The 15,497-nt window shown below is 46.5% G+C and overlaps 1 protein-coding gene across 4 annotated transcripts in view; it reads right to left on the bottom strand.

Moving 5' to 3' along the window:
- Nucleotides 1-15,497, bottom strand: part of TNIP1 (TNFAIP3 interacting protein 1) — a 435,211-nt gene that overhangs the window by 77,614 nt on the left and 342,100 nt on the right. For 2 of the 4 annotated variants that reach the window (XM_069654021.1, XM_069654024.1), the window contains one exon: nt 14,392-14,472. The exons of the other annotated variants lie outside the window; for them this stretch is intronic. In XM_069654021.1, coding sequence (XP_069510122.1) covers nt 14,392-14,472 — 81 coding nt within the window. The remainder of the gene's footprint in view (nt 1-14,391; nt 14,473-15,497) is intronic. 4 annotated transcript variants of the gene reach the window in all.

The following is a 15,497-nucleotide window of genomic DNA, read 5'->3' as shown; positions in this document are numbered from 1 at the left end:
TCTGCTGCTTCTGAACCAGCATATAAGAGACAGCCTGCAAATCCAAAGTTCTGCTGTAAAATAGCCACAGTGGGTGAGGAGAGTACAGCAGGGAGGGATGGGGAGCATGGCTTTAAGAAACACAGCAAACCTACCCGTCACACCACCTACACAGCCAAATTAGGGCTGAAAGCATGTGCCATGCCACACTACACAGTCCCCCCACTTTTAGGATGCCCTGCATCATTGCAAAAAGCAAACCCATATTTTATTCTGCCATTTTGGGCCCCATCAATGAGGTGATGCTGGATTCCCTGAATCATGGATAATAAATAAAATTATCTAAAAGTGGTCAGGTCTTAAACAGTCGAATGGAACAGCACAAAACAGACAAACGCCTCGGGCTGAAGTTTATGTAAAAACCGAGACAGGAAAAGCAAAAGGTTTAAGAGTCTATGGTGGGCAAATGGGGTGTGGGCCCCTTTCAGGTTCTACTAGCTTTCAGGTGGTCACTGGGTCCATGTCCTTGGCCTCATGGTTCGGGAGGATAGCTCAGGGGCAGCGCGCTCGCCTTGGAAGCAAGACGGTGCAGAGCGACACAGGTTCGATCCCCGGGTCCGCGCTTAGAAACCTCTGGGTATTAAGCGCGTTATAAACAATGAATTATAATTATGGTTGCCCTATCCATGCTGCGAACGCACACATTCCAGCTTAGCGGGCTCAACCTAAGGTTCTCCCTGTTGTCATAAGCTTTTAATGATCACACATTTCTCCAGATGGCTGCCGCGCAGTCGTACATAGGCAGATCCTGCAGGTCAGAAGCAGGGACCTAGTGTGCCAGCTCACAGTCCTCTAATACTAGAACGCAGTGCAGGAAAAGGATTTTTATACTGGGCGATACCTCCAGGCACCAGAGGGAGGTGGAGTTGGGGGCTAATCTGTTTTATGATGGCGAAATCCCATTGTGAAACCATCTGTAAATCAGGCCCTAAATATTAATCATGAGTACCTGCAAAATAGCCAGTTTATTTTAATATTCTCAGCAAATATAAAATATGCACACCTTTTTAACCTAAAAAGATGTATTTCAATATTTCATGTAGAGTGTAATATTAACTAGGGATTTCCTGCTCAGACCTTCAAGTGGTCTTGTGGGGGAAGTGTCATGCCCCTGATCCTAGCGACCACGGTTCAAATCCTGGCTCTGTGGCATAGTTTAAACCAAACGCACCGCAGGATCTTTGAAAGGTCTTTCCACCTCCAGCAACAACAACTGCTCCCAGAGGGCACCGCTCCCAACATTCCTAAGGACCCGCCTCCATACTAACCACCAATTTGGGGCACTGGTATCAGATCACGTGACCGGGGTCCCGTAGCTAAAAGTGGCAGACACCTTAAGGTGACTTTGTCCCCCGGAGAGCCCAGTAACAAATCCTGCTCCCAGCCAGCACTGCTCCCAGTTTCCCACGGACCAGCCTCCATTCTAACCACAGGTTCTGGATTCAAAAGCAGTGGTCACCTTAAGGTGACTTTTCCCCGTCGCATAGTTTAGTAGCTCCATATGGGCTTGCAGCCCCCAGCCTTCTTCCCTCAGCCTCCTGCTTATCAGCCTTTGCTTTGCTGTGTTCAGCTACTGGTCTTCAAGTACCTATTAATGCTTCCTCTCAGCCTCGGCCTCACCATGCAATTCTCATGGTATCTGTACATTTCCATTCTACCTCTCTCCGCTCTCCTCCGCTCAGAACCATCTCAACTCCTCCCATCTATATCTTCTCTTCGACGCTACCCCTTCTCGCTCCACTACTCTCTCCATTCACAAAACCTACTCCTACCCCAGCTTTCATTAAATTTCCTATTCTTGCATATACCCCCAGTGCCTCTATTTCTCAGACTATGTCACTATGCTTCTACATCTCACTCTCTTTCTATTGCTATTTGGAATGCACAGACTGTTTGCAATAAAACCTCCTTTACCTCTGACTTCTTCCTTTCTCATTCACCTTCTCTTGACCTCATTACCCTTGTCGAAACCTGCATCTCCCCCTCCGATTCTGCAAACCTTGCTGTCCTTCATGATGCTGTGTACACCTTCACCCACTCTCCCCCACCTCACTGGTAGGAGTGGTGATGTAGGACTGCTTTCTCCTTCCAATCTTCCTATCTCTCCTACTCCACCTTTCTCACGCCAATTCTCACGCTTTCGAATACACTATCTCCACAATCACTGCCCCTTAACAGCACTCATAGTATCTCTCGATTGGCCACCTGGTCTGCTAGGTCAATTCTTCGATCACTTTTTCCAACTAAATGACTCTCTCCAACTTGATTACTACCTCATTGTCATTGGTGACTTAACCTCCCCTCGCTCTGCTGCTCTAGCCACTGACTTTAACTCTCTTCTCCTTAACCACACACTCGCCTATTCATTCTCTGCCAAGCCATTCAAATGGAAACTCCCTTGACCTTATTCTCATCTTCTCTCAACATCTATCTCCATCGCTCCTTCTCCCTCCAAACACCATTCTCTTTGTCTCAAACGCCATTCCTGCTTTGTCCTCACTCTCTCCGCCTAATTCACCCATTACTAAGAACAGGTTTGCTTCCTCCAAACTCCCTCACTATCTCTCTGACACACACTATTCTCTCACATCCTATGGTGAACTCACCTTTCCATCCACTGAATGAGTCTTCACTAACTTTAACACTGTTTTTAACTCTATTCATCTCTCCCTTCCCTCTTACCATAATTACTCCTAAATCCTCCCCTCCACGGCCTCAGATTACACCTTTCATCCGCACCCAGATAATGATCTGGGGAAAATGTTTCACACTTGTCAAATGGCAAGACAATCCTCAGATCTCCAACTCTACCTCACTGCTTTGTGAAACTACTCCTCTGCTCTGCACTCTGGCAAACAGGACTTCTATCGCTCTCTCGTTTCGTCTCAATCTCCCCCCTGCTCCCCAACACATAGGCCTCCAAAAATCACAACTCAATTCGCTCCCCTCCTAAACCCTCCTCATCTCCTCCACTCTTCTACAAACTATCTCACTCTCTACTTTGCTTCTAAAATTCTTCCCTCCTCTCCTGCTACTAAGTCTTCTTTTGCCTCCACCAACCCCAATGAGCTCCTTGCCTTGTTCCTCATGGCCAACTCTTCCTATGCCCCCACTGACCCTGAACATTGTGAAGCACATAGCTCCCAGTGTTGCTCTACATCTTACTTCCCTCTTCAATTACTCTTGATCATGGTGCTTTCCCCTCATCCTAAAAGTCAGCTACTACCATCCCATCCCTCTCCTTAGGAAACCTGGTCTCGATCCAAACAGTCCTGCCAACTTTCATATTGTCTCTCTTCTACTACACCATTCCAAAATACTACAGCGAGTAATATTCAATCGACTGAGTTCCTAGATACTCACAACCTCCGTGACCCTCTTCAATCTGGCTTCTGGCGTCTGCATTCTACCGAGACAGCTCTCCTCAATGTCAACAACATAATCTCTTCGGCACACCATGCGAACCGTTCATCTATTCTTATTCTTCGCAACCACTCTTCTGCCTTCATTACTGTCGACAATTCTGAGCTTCTCTCTACATGATCTCTCCTTTGCATCAGAGATGAGGCCTTTCCTTGGTTTGCTTCATGCATTGCCCCTAGACACCTTCAGGTGTCCTGGAACAGCTATAACTCCTCACCCACCCCCTCTCTTACAGCTTCTCAGTTCAACGTAAGGTTTATGTTTCCACCTTTCCCTGCAACATCTGGTTTTGAAGTCACATTATCTCACCCCTTGGACCCATGTCCTTCACTCCGTTATCAGTGTTACATTTTGTAAGGGTCTTGTGCCAAAAATGCATTGCTTTCCTGTGATTTCTATGATTAAGTAATTAAACAAAGGATAGATTAAAGCAATGCGAGCATTCTAAAATAAATGCCGAGTGCAAAAGTGTTTTCCTGTATTGGGGAGCTGCATCTGTGTGCAAAAGTATTTGTCTGTATTGGGGAGCTGCATTTGAGATCTGGGGAGACATTTTTGGCCCGATCTGGCACAATGCCAGCAGTACTAGAGCTAGCATTTGGCCCACCTTCACTCAGAAAGAATCCTTGAGACAACAATAAAAATATTCCAAAACGCTGGACCAACACTATTGAACCAAAAGGTTCTCTCTGGCGTAAACATTTCTCCTCTGACTCACTTCATCTCTCTCCACCTTACTCCAAATAACACAGTCGAACCGTAACATATGGCACAAAACACCTACAAAACGTACAACATTAACTGAGCCACACCGCCGCTTGCTTCTCTACTCCCACCATCACACCCTAAGCCCACTGCTAACTACTTTATTGAATCCATCAAATCGATCTTGGGTGCTTCTTTCTGGATGAAACGCACATCCGCAGCTGTCTCTGCCACTACCCACCTACGATCACAGCAACACACAAAACCTTGGTACATCCGGCATGCACACAACCACCACAGGATTCACAGAAGCATCTCCTCCTTTCTTTCTCATTAACAATCACACTCATTTATCTTTGGAGGCCTTACTAAATGATGCCCAGCAAGAAAAGTGGCAGAGGTCTGCTGTACAAAACTACTTTTCATGACACCTAGAAATCAGGTACTACCCACAAAGCTGCCAGTATCACCTGCATCATTCCTCTTGTCGTGGAGAGCTTCACCACCAACTTTCTGACCAGTGGCCTTAGACTTTTATGGAGCAGTGGTTTGGTTTGTGGGAACACACCAAATCTCTTGGAACTTCATAGGTTAATTAATTTGTTCCCTTCATTAATTATTTACATTTTGAATATTGGACGCAAACCTGGGTTCTGGGAACTGAAATGATGTATATCAGTAGAGGTTCCACGCACAAGTTAGATTAGGGCTCTTTAACAGGGTTGTCTTAAGGGGTGATTGAGCAGTGTGGCACACAGAGGCACAAGACAAAGGGTGCACTACATCGCCCCTCATGCCGGCCCTGTGCTTTCTGATATCGGCGCGCATGCGCTCCAACTTCAGAAAGTAACGTTATAGTTGCAGCATGGCGCTAGGCCACACTGCCCGGAACAGGAAACTAGCTTCCTGGTTTCCTGTCTGTGGAGCATGAGAGCCTGCTGGAGCAGAGGCTTTTCCTGGTGAAGACTGATTTGGATCCCAAGCAGATGAGAAAAAAAAGTGTGCGTACAGTTATGATGTATGCAAGGGTGTGTATTGTAATGTGGGTGAATGAGTACTATCTATGGGTGGGTGGGTGCAAGAGTGAATGGTTTTGAGTAAATGTGAATGGATGAGCGCATGTGAATGTGCTAAGCAGGGCCCAGAGGAGCAGATTTTGGCGGGTGGGGGTTCAGTGGCGTTGTGCCATAATGGCACTGCCATTTTTTAATGGCCAGCCAATAAATGATAAAGCAAGCATGTGATGTGGTATTGTTTGGGTAGACTGGCATTTTGGGGAAGCCACTCTAGCCCTTTCCTACTGTGGCAGAACTTGTTTGGGCATCTATGATCAACCAATCACGGTATGTTTTATTACGTGGCTAGACTGGCATTTTGGAGCAGCAAGTTAAGCTGTTTATCATGGCATGGCATTTTATTCTGTGACTACTATGCACACATTGGCCACAATGGTGCGAGGAGCACACCCAGAAATTTTGCACAGGGTGCTGGAGACCTGGGGCCGGCACTGGTTTTAACCTTTGGCTCTCCAGATATTTTGAACTACAACAACCATCAGTTCTACCCAGCATATATTGAATGGTCAGGGACCATGGGAGTCACAGTCAAAAAAATGTGAAGAGACAAAAGTTGCAGATCCATGCATTAGATGGTTACAAGGGGTGCAGGCCTTTTCTTTTCAAAATAGTATGATGATAGTCCCATTTCGAATAGCAGGGAATAGTTAATACTTAAAGTTTGTGGAGATCACAGAATACTATAGAAAGAGAATATTGGTGGTGGGGCAGTGGTTTAGGCAGCATAGGATGGTCATCAGGAGGGATAGAGGACTGTGTGCATAGGGGTGGGGTGTAAGAGTGGTAGGCAGCTATTTCTCAAAGAGGAGGCTCTTGATTTCTATTAAGAACTGCAGTAGAGTGGGGGTGAGTCTGATGACTCGTATAAAGTTCTACAATCTGGTTCAAGGCTTTTTTCCATAGAGATTGTAGGGGAAGGTGCCCTGGAATGTGTGTAACATTACCAGCAAGATTAGCAAGTATAACACTTTACTTTGTTGAACAAGAACTTTGCTGTGTGGAAGGGGCTGGGGGGAGAAGAGAGAGAAGTGACAGACCTGAATAAAGTCCCAGGGAGTGTAGAAGGTGAAACCATCACGATAGTTCCAGGGATGACAATTTTGTGTTTAGAATCGATTAAAAAGAAAACAATTCCTGCAAACCTTACCAGGCTTGATATTTTCTGTTGATCAATGCCCATATGACATGACGGAGGGTAGCCACATAATGCTAGTTTCTTGGCACTATTCTACGTGCATTTCTGTTGCTACGGTCTGGCCAGGACCTGCCTTCTGTCTGCAAGTGGGACCGGATGCTGAAATTTGTCACTGAAGGGGTATCAATATTTTTCTACTAAGGAGCATAAGCAACAGAGCGTAGCGAGGGTGGCGGAACAAAAAGCAGAGATTGCGGTGGGCAAGGGTTCCACCACAAGACTAAACGATGGAATAAAATTGCATCTTCTACCGCAACCTTTGTATGGAAAAAAAACAGGCAAACATCAGTTCAGAAGGATAAAACATGAACAATTCCATAAGATGTCAGGTCACAAACAGTGCATTTGTGCTCAATACTTAGCACTTAAAACACACTTAATGATGCATGTGTCAGAACATGTACCAGTATTCTACCACTGTGAGAGAACACGTATGCTGGTTGTGTCAGTATATGCTAGTATTAGCACTGTAAGGAAACAAAACTCCTGTTAGATGTGCCTAATAAGGCCAGTATTGTCACTGAGACCACATTTGTGTTAATTGAGGCCAATAACTGTCATGGTTACAAGTGAATGGTCGGAAAGCATTGTTGGCCATATTCTTCATTCTGTGATCAGCCCCACCGCATATCTAGATATCGTCCAGGCATCAATTCTTGTGTGCATGTTAAGTTCCGTGGGGTAGTCGACAAGGAACAGTCTAGATCCAGATTGTGTTGACATCTCCCCATATTATCACTAACTCCCATAGGAATGGGTGCAGTCTATCGGGGAGCTCCTCATAGATGGTTGGGCTGTCAACACTGGGGACATTTACATTCACTAGTGATACTCCCTTGCCCATCAGTATCCCTGCAACTATTCGAAACTGGCCTGGCGGGTCCGATATAATTTGCTCACATTACTTCTTGCGTGCGAACCACCCATCTTTCCCCCATTGTTGCCCAAAGGGAAGTGCATCTCCTGCAGCATCATAATGTGGGCTTAGTACTTTCCTAGCTTTGACTGGATTGTTTAACCCTCTAACATTCTGGGTTATAAATAAGATGTGCTTATAACTATTGTTACTCTATTTTCTCTTGGCCATAGTGATACTGATCCAAGCTTCACTTCGAGTGAGGAAGGTGGCAGCACAAAACATCCTCGCTGCCAGGCCTCTTTTTGCCCAAGCTTCTATCCATTTTAGCTTCGTCCGTCATTGCACTGCATAGAACATGGTCAATTAGCTTGCAGCTAAGGTGTTCACCAAATAAAAAAGTATCGTATGTATCCTCCACCCTCCCCAGTGATCTCTCCCCAGCTACCAGCGAGACTACCCTTCCCTTAGAAACAAAGGTGAACAATAAGGACATTAAAATATGAACATAGTGCATTGCAGTACTTAATAGAGTTGTGCTTACACCTCTAGATACCCCTCTCCCCCCACCAAGAATGAATCCTCTCTATTTGGGGGGCGGGCAGCCATCAATTTCACCAAAAGATGCATTTTGCAGGAGTTCGCCTGATTAAACACAGTGTGGGCAGTGGTCTACTTTGTCGGCTGATATAATGGCAGCACAGTTTCTGTACCCAAGGTCAGCGGGGCAAGGATGGGCCTCTGTCCTTCAAGGGCGAGGGAAGGTTACCGTCTAGATAGGCAGCCGCTTCTGCTGCATCTGTAAAGAACCGAGTCTTACCCCCATGGATTAGGAGTCGACTGGAACCGCATTTTGTATTTTATGCCAAACTCTGCCTCACCTTTTGGAAGGTCTTTCTCACTGCTTGCACGGCATGGCTGAAGTACAGGATTATGAAGATTAGCGCATTACCTAATTTCTTGTGCCACCTTTAGGATTACATCCCTGTCCCCCATAGTTAAATATACAAGCAATGATGTGTTTAGGTGGGTCTAGGTCGGACAACCGGGACAGGGCGAGCAGCGCGTACGCTCATTCAGAAAGTGGTCAGCACTGGTCAATCCAGGATTTCTCATAGGTTTTTGGTAGATGTCACTGCTTGTTCGTGTTTGGATCGGTCCTCCGTGTTGCTGATGTGCTTCTAAATAACTGACATGCAGCCACATAGCTGAGTATTTTGTGATGTGAGGCCTCAACCTTAATTGTGAGCATGTCCATTTTCTTATCTAGGGTTGAAGCATACTTTTCATTTCATACCTTCTTCTGCTTGTTCCATCTGCGTAGCCATATTGTGGTTGAGCAGCACTACTTCATTGCTTTCTGCATCAGGTCTTGGTCTGGCTACTAAAACAATTATCAAGTCTTGCTTAACCCAAGTTGTTCTTACAGTTCTGTGCCGTGCACCATCTTTGGCCTGCTGGCACAGGTAAGAGACAAAACTAAGATTGTTTTAAAGTTTTAGGCAGGATTTACTGCCAAACATATCTGATTTATATGTGTTACTGGAATGGGTTTCTTCAGATGTTTAGCAAATATTTAGGCTTGTCAGACTATTCCTCGCTGTGTCACTCTCAGGCACCTGAAGTGGAGTGGTGTCACAGCTTGAACTCCCCTCCGTTCTGTGTCCACTCCGGGGCTGATTTGGTCAGCTGCTCTCCAGCAGCCCAGGGCAAGCCGAGTGCTCAACCCGCATCTCAAGCCACTCGCCAGCAGCCCACCGAGCAGTACAACAGAGGGAGGAATCAGCGTTCCCTCTCTTGCGTCCCAGTGACGTCGCAACTCCACTCACCGCCTGGGGTGGTGACTAATCAGACACAAACTCAAGTTATCTAGGTCTGGTCTTTTGCGGCTTTCAGTCTAGTCCAGGCAGCCTACCGGCTGCTGTGGTTGGACCGATCACACCTCTTCAGGCATTTCTCCCATCAACGTGCTGCTTATCATTTCACCACTGGGAGCTTGGCGTCACCTCTGCATGGCCACTCTTTCTGCTCCAGTTATTTCTCAGCCAGGCCGCCTCGCGGCACGGTTACAATGGTGTCACGTGCATCTAGATGCTGCTTCCACCTCCACCCAGCCTATCTCCAGAAACCAGTGCACCCACATAGAGTTCACAGGAGCCACAGATAGTGGTTACAGGCTTAGGGCGGGACTGACATTTTTTGCAATAGAGGCAATAGAGCAGAGCATGCAATTAGGCAGCCATCTTGGTCACTTGTACCCCCCACTTCCCCAAAAGGAAAATGTTAGTGGGTGGTGGCACCCTGAGAGATCAAGACCATTTGACAAGTGGCATTCGTGATCATGAGACACCAGTAAAAGTCAAAAACATTACTGGCACAAATGGCAATGGCATGTGTATGTCAGTAAAATCGCCACAGTGGCTCAGTCACTACTACAACCATTGGTTTCCCAGCCACACATGCCACAAAACAATCATGTTCCACTTTTCGGTGTCAGACTTGTAGCGGGAAACAAATCATCATCATCATCCCAGCTGGTGTGTTGGTTATGGGAAGATGTTTCCTAGACTTCCACAAGTGAATGCACATTTTCATAAATATCAGTTCAACATGCGCAACTACAAGGTCTCTTCTGAAGTAAGGGACAATGATCTGGCTATACTCTTTGACTGCACACTAGTGTGGTAGAGGGTGGGGGGGAACGTCGCAGCTCAGCAATTTAACAGCAACTAGAGCAAGTGCTGCTGGCCGGCTTACTGCAGGCTTGCTGTGTCATTGCAGTATTGGGTAATCATCCCTTCCCATGGGTGAAGTGTCCAGTATCTAGACATCAAACACCTATTCAGATGATGGTCTGCTGTCTGTTCCTGTTGATGATTGGTCTTCAAGATGATAGAATTACAGAGGAGGGTGTCCCATAGTATCTCCTCTATGCAGGCTGTACCTGTACTGCTCACAAAGCCTTCAACTGGTGTCGGTGATGTACTGCCCCATTGATGGCATCTATTATCTTGAGCTTGACATTTCTGGTGTAGTTGTCAAAATGCGACATAGTTGGTGCTGCCAGCTTTCTTTTTCACTGATGTTGCAAGCACAGCAGATTTGCACAGTGTTTCCTCATGTGATGTTTGCTGTGAGTCCTCCTGCCCGACACACGCAGGTGACAAGTGGCCACTTTCACCTTAAAATTCGGATTCATAAAATGAAGCTGGCAGATACTTATTACCTTTAAATCCAACTACTGGTAGATCACCACACAAGGTTCAACACATGCCCCTCACCAAATGTGCTGCATTGGCACCACCTGAAAAGGCACGGGCCCAAACCGTGGTCATCAAGCAGATAAACCAGGGGGGGGGCCTCATTCGGACACATTGTGATGGCTAACCAGCTTGGTGGCCTCCGCGAAAGCTAATATTTCATAGACATTAGACAGCCACCGACTTAGCACCAAATCATAGGGCAGCAATGAAATTTGATCCACAGCTGGCTGCAACTAATTCCAAATGAAAATCACCGGATCTTAGCACCTTCATTGCCATGTAGTCAATGCTCCAATCACTGGCCCACAGCCAGTATGAAATGGAATTCTTTTCTTCCCAAAAACGGCTGTTTTACCCACCCCACTCTAGACATAACATTGTTGTACACATCCAGTGCCGCGTGGGGGTAGGGGGGGAGGGAAGAGTCTCCGCTGGGCTCAGTGATCAAACGTTCCTGTTAGCTTCCAGACTGTAGTGCTTTTCACAAAAGAATAGGGCAAGAGGTGTACTGCCAACATCAAAGCCAGGTTAGCATCAAGTAGGCACTGCTTTGACTTTTGACATTTTTGTCCATACTAAAACGCTCCCACAATACTGAAATGATACACAGCGTGATCACTGGTGCAAGGTTTGATGTACCAGTCCAAGCAGCTGCAGTACTTTTTAGAGGTGCAATTGTGCAGACTGGTGGAGGTATACTTCTGTTCTGATGGTATGTGCAGGGATGCACTTGTGATCTTTTGAGTTTTTCCACAAGTCTGTGCATGGTGTTGCTGCATATGAGACTGCCTAGTTGTGGTACTCGAATTGATCCATACCCACCCTCAGGACAAGGTTTTCCTGCATAGTGAGCAAGTGGAGGGATGAGGTTGCAGTTTATTCTGTGTGAAGAATTTCCTTAACCGGCATTCATTGTGGGCTAAAACAGGCTGGGTTAATCTGGGTGAAATAGTGCTGGCAGTGACTGTGCACACGTGGAGAGTGAACTTCTATTACTACTGCAACCTCGGTACCTGTGGTGCCATTCTCTTCCTCCTCAGTAGCCCCGCTTTCCAGCACCATGGCAAAGTCCAGTCTGGATTCTGCTGGATCATAATCTTTGACTGGATCATCATCATCATCATCATCTTTCTTGTAGAATGTATCCGTCAATGCGTGCGGCAGGGATAGAAATCCAAAATGTTCAAAATCCTCTCGCTGTTCAACTACACCATGTGCTTTTCCCTGATCTTCATTAGTCAGGGTCTGCAAACCTCCCACTTCTACCCCTGAGATAGCGGAAGGAACAGATGGTTCAACCTCCTATTCAGGTCTGGGTAGATGTGTATCTTTGTGGTCAATACCTGGGCATTTACTGGAACTAGAGATGTGCCCAGAGAGACATGCGATGAGTAGTGTGGATCGTGGGTTAATTGACCATATGCAATTCTTGCATCCCCTGTGGGCACAGCACGTGCTGCTTCAGAAGTGAAAAAAATCATCAACAGGGAGTCTCCTCCTGCCTGTAGGTCGATTTTGTTCACACGTCTCAAATGTGTTTCTCACTCACTGATTGGTGTGCCACCCACACCGCTCTGCTGCTCCTCCGACCAAAATAAGGCGAGCAACACTCTCACACAAGTTGCCCCCAGAGATTCCCGTTTCCTCCGGTTTCTTCTTGCAGGTGTGCCCGATGGGACATGCTTCATCAGTCACTTCAAGAGACGGACACCGACTGGCGTGTTGCATGCCTTCCTAAATTTCTGCTGCTGCTCCCACCAAAATTAGCAGTTGTGAATCTTGCACAAGTGGTCTACAGAAAAATCGAGTCTAACTTGCATGCGACTCTCACAGTCACACAAGCTGCTCTCCCTCGAAGGGATTCCCCCTACCTAAACTCACACCAGATGGCACTTGTCTGTTCTCCCATTTCAGAACACGGAATGCATTACTGTGCTTCTTAAGCACAACTTACACGAAGTGTAACTGAGTCCCCAATCACTCACTACCTCGCCCTAACCTCCTTTCCACACCACTCCTCTAACTTCCAGTTTTGTCCCCATTTCCTAAGCAGGCCTCCAGCAGCAACCTCTACTCTAAAATCCTCCTACAACTCAAAAGAACCTTCATGTTGTTTCCCCCTTTATGCCATATGGTTCAACTTTGGACGAACTAAGCTTGGCGGGCTCAAATCACCCCAATTTCAGACGATTCAAGGTTCTTGCAGTACAGTTCATCCAGGCATTGTCATACATGGCATATGATATCCTTGTATGACTCAAGGTCTGTCAGTGGCCATGAAAGAAATGATTGTGTTCGAACAACCAGCCAGGGCTAGATAAAGGCGACTGACCAAGTCCTGCCGACACCCCCGACTAGTAATATAATTTCTCGATACCGAAAGGTTAATCATTTTATCCACCACAGAAGGAAGAACACAGTCAGAGAGGGGGCTTCCCTCAGAGATGGCAACTCGAACACAACGGCTCATGGGAAGGCCTATTGTTATTTTTTGTAATAGTGGTTAAACAGACATTAACAGAAGGGTCTCACAAGTGCTCACAATTTGGCTGATGTTATCCTAACCCTTAGTGTTCTTACAGGGTTATGTTTGCAGTTTCACACACACCTAACAAATATCAACATGCTGGTGTTTCTCAAACAAATACTTAGCATGATCAATTATGACTATTGGCAGAACATAATGTGTAAAACGTAGGATCAGACAGAGGAAGGTTTCCAGGCTCGTCACACATCATTCTGAACCTTGACTCATTGCGAAGTTACTGGCCCCTCTCTGGTACACTATCAAAATAAAATACCATCCCACCATTTTGGTGCCACTAGCAAGAGGATACATCTTTCTCAATGCGGATGCTACTGGTGCTGTGGACACTTCAATTAGCACTAGTTACACTATGTTAATCAGCATTTACACCACTACCATTAGCAACGTGGGGGTCCTACGGAACTGGGGCTTGTATGCAAAGTGGCGTATTGTGCCCCTACCCAAGGTAAAACCTGGCCATGGTTGTGGGGAAAAGGGAAAACGAGAGGGGCTAAGAGAAGCAATTGTATAATAGTGACGAGCAAATAAACAATTGGAAAGGTAGAAGGGGGTTCAGAGGAGGGTGTATACTTGTCAGAAGGGGTGTTCGTTTAATCATTGGTAGTGGCTTAAACAAATGTTGATGGGGAAAAGAAGGACTAAAAGACACTCATTACAGCAAGCAATTGTCTTTGAAGGCAGTTTACAATAAGTGGAACTAGAATGTGTCGATGCATGCTTGCATGATCGACTCAAAATGTGCTCATGTGGGCCAACGAAGTGCAGACATTTCTTCACTTGAAAAACATTTAAACGCCCCTCTATGGCAAAGAACTAGTCAATACCACTGGGGTTATCACTCCATACAAGCATAGGGTGACATGATTTTCCACTTGAGAAAGAGCCATAAGGCAACCTCTTAGGCAAAACCCCCAAGTTCCATTACTCAGTAGAACCACAACACCGCCTCCCCCTCCCCACTTGGAGCCACCCAATGACAACTCCCGTCAGTTCCACACTGGCTCGCACACTCCTGGCAGTGCCACACCTGGTCACCAAGACGCCTAGTAAAGCCACCTTTCCCCACAAATCCCTGGCACTGAAATGCCAGCCTACCGACATGATTGGCAAAGCCAACCCCATCTCCCCCACTCTCCCGGCTATGCCAATTTTGCCTATACCCAACTCTAGAAGAGTCCCCTCTGACCCACACACCCCTTGGTTAAATCAGCCTTACTCGCATACACCCGTTTGCAGCCACCCTCTGCCCCCTGGCCCCTCAGGTGACAGATGCAGCTCTTCAGTACCTGCTTGTGCTGCCTCAGCAGCTTCCGTAGCTTCTCCTTCTCCTCCTTCTCGTGCCGAAGGTCCTCCATGAATGCTCGCAGCTGAGAAAGGCAGGTGCAGGCAGGTAAGACAGTAAGGAGGAGAGATGGCAACAGTAAGAAATGGACAGGGGATGGTGGGAAACAAAAGCAGAGGTCCATTGGAAGACAGGAAAGGGCCAAAGAGAAGAGGAAAATCGGTGGATGGGTAAACGGGGTGGGGGGGATGAGGAAGAGAGAGAAGCAGCACGTAAGCACACAGTGATATAAGTAGACAAGACTTCAGGTTCATCGTACACTCATCAATATAAAAACGAACTAGTACTAAAGCGTAGTAGAATACTACATAGTAACTAATACATTTACTAATTATCCTGTGATTCAATTCCATGATGGTTCCCAAGTGCATAGGTATTGGGCAACGGAGACTTCCTGGTGGAAACGTCACTGCATGCAACCCAGGAATGCACCCCACAAGGTGGCATGTGCTCTGCCAACCCCCCTCCTAGTCCATGGCCAGTAGAAGAGTCCCATAGGATGAACAGACTTTACCAGATGTATACCTTTGGCGAGGCCGGCAAAGTCCTGCTGTGAGCTGTTGCCCGTTGATGGTAGCTCGTTTCTCCTAGTGCTCTTCCCAATCTTCTCTCGACTACCTTGGTTTTATCTTTTCTCTCACGCTATCTGCACCCTTTTTCTGCCTGGATTGGATTTCTGCCCACTTGTGCGCTCCTCTGAACAGAGGTTGCACTCCTCTGTTTACATTGTGGCGTCTCCACATTCTCCTCTGCCCCAATAATTTCGGTTCCTCCCTTTGCACCTTATCTGCTTTTTTGTTCCATATGCCTTCTTATAACTCTCTGTCTCATTCCAGTCACTACTCTTCAGCCTACTCCTCCTCTCATAATTATATTACATTATCTATTTTCCTTCTGCTGACCACTCCGACTCTCAACGTGGCTCTATGAAATTCTCTCCCTTAACAACAAAGCACATCCTGCTCTTCATTTATCACCTCACTTTCATTTGTACTTCCTCTTCCTTACAGAAACCTGGCGCTGTTCCACCAACACCACTATTCCAGCCAC

The sequence above is a fragment of the Ambystoma mexicanum genome, chromosome 3q, assembly GCF_040938575.1.
Source record: "Ambystoma mexicanum isolate Mex_15411 chromosome 3q, UKY_AmexF1_1, whole genome shotgun sequence".
In the NCBI taxonomy this organism is placed as follows: Eukaryota; Metazoa; Chordata; class Amphibia; order Caudata; family Ambystomatidae; genus Ambystoma; species Ambystoma mexicanum.
Note: the sequence above shows the minus strand (reverse complement) of the source record. Positions and strands in the feature narration are given on the sequence as shown.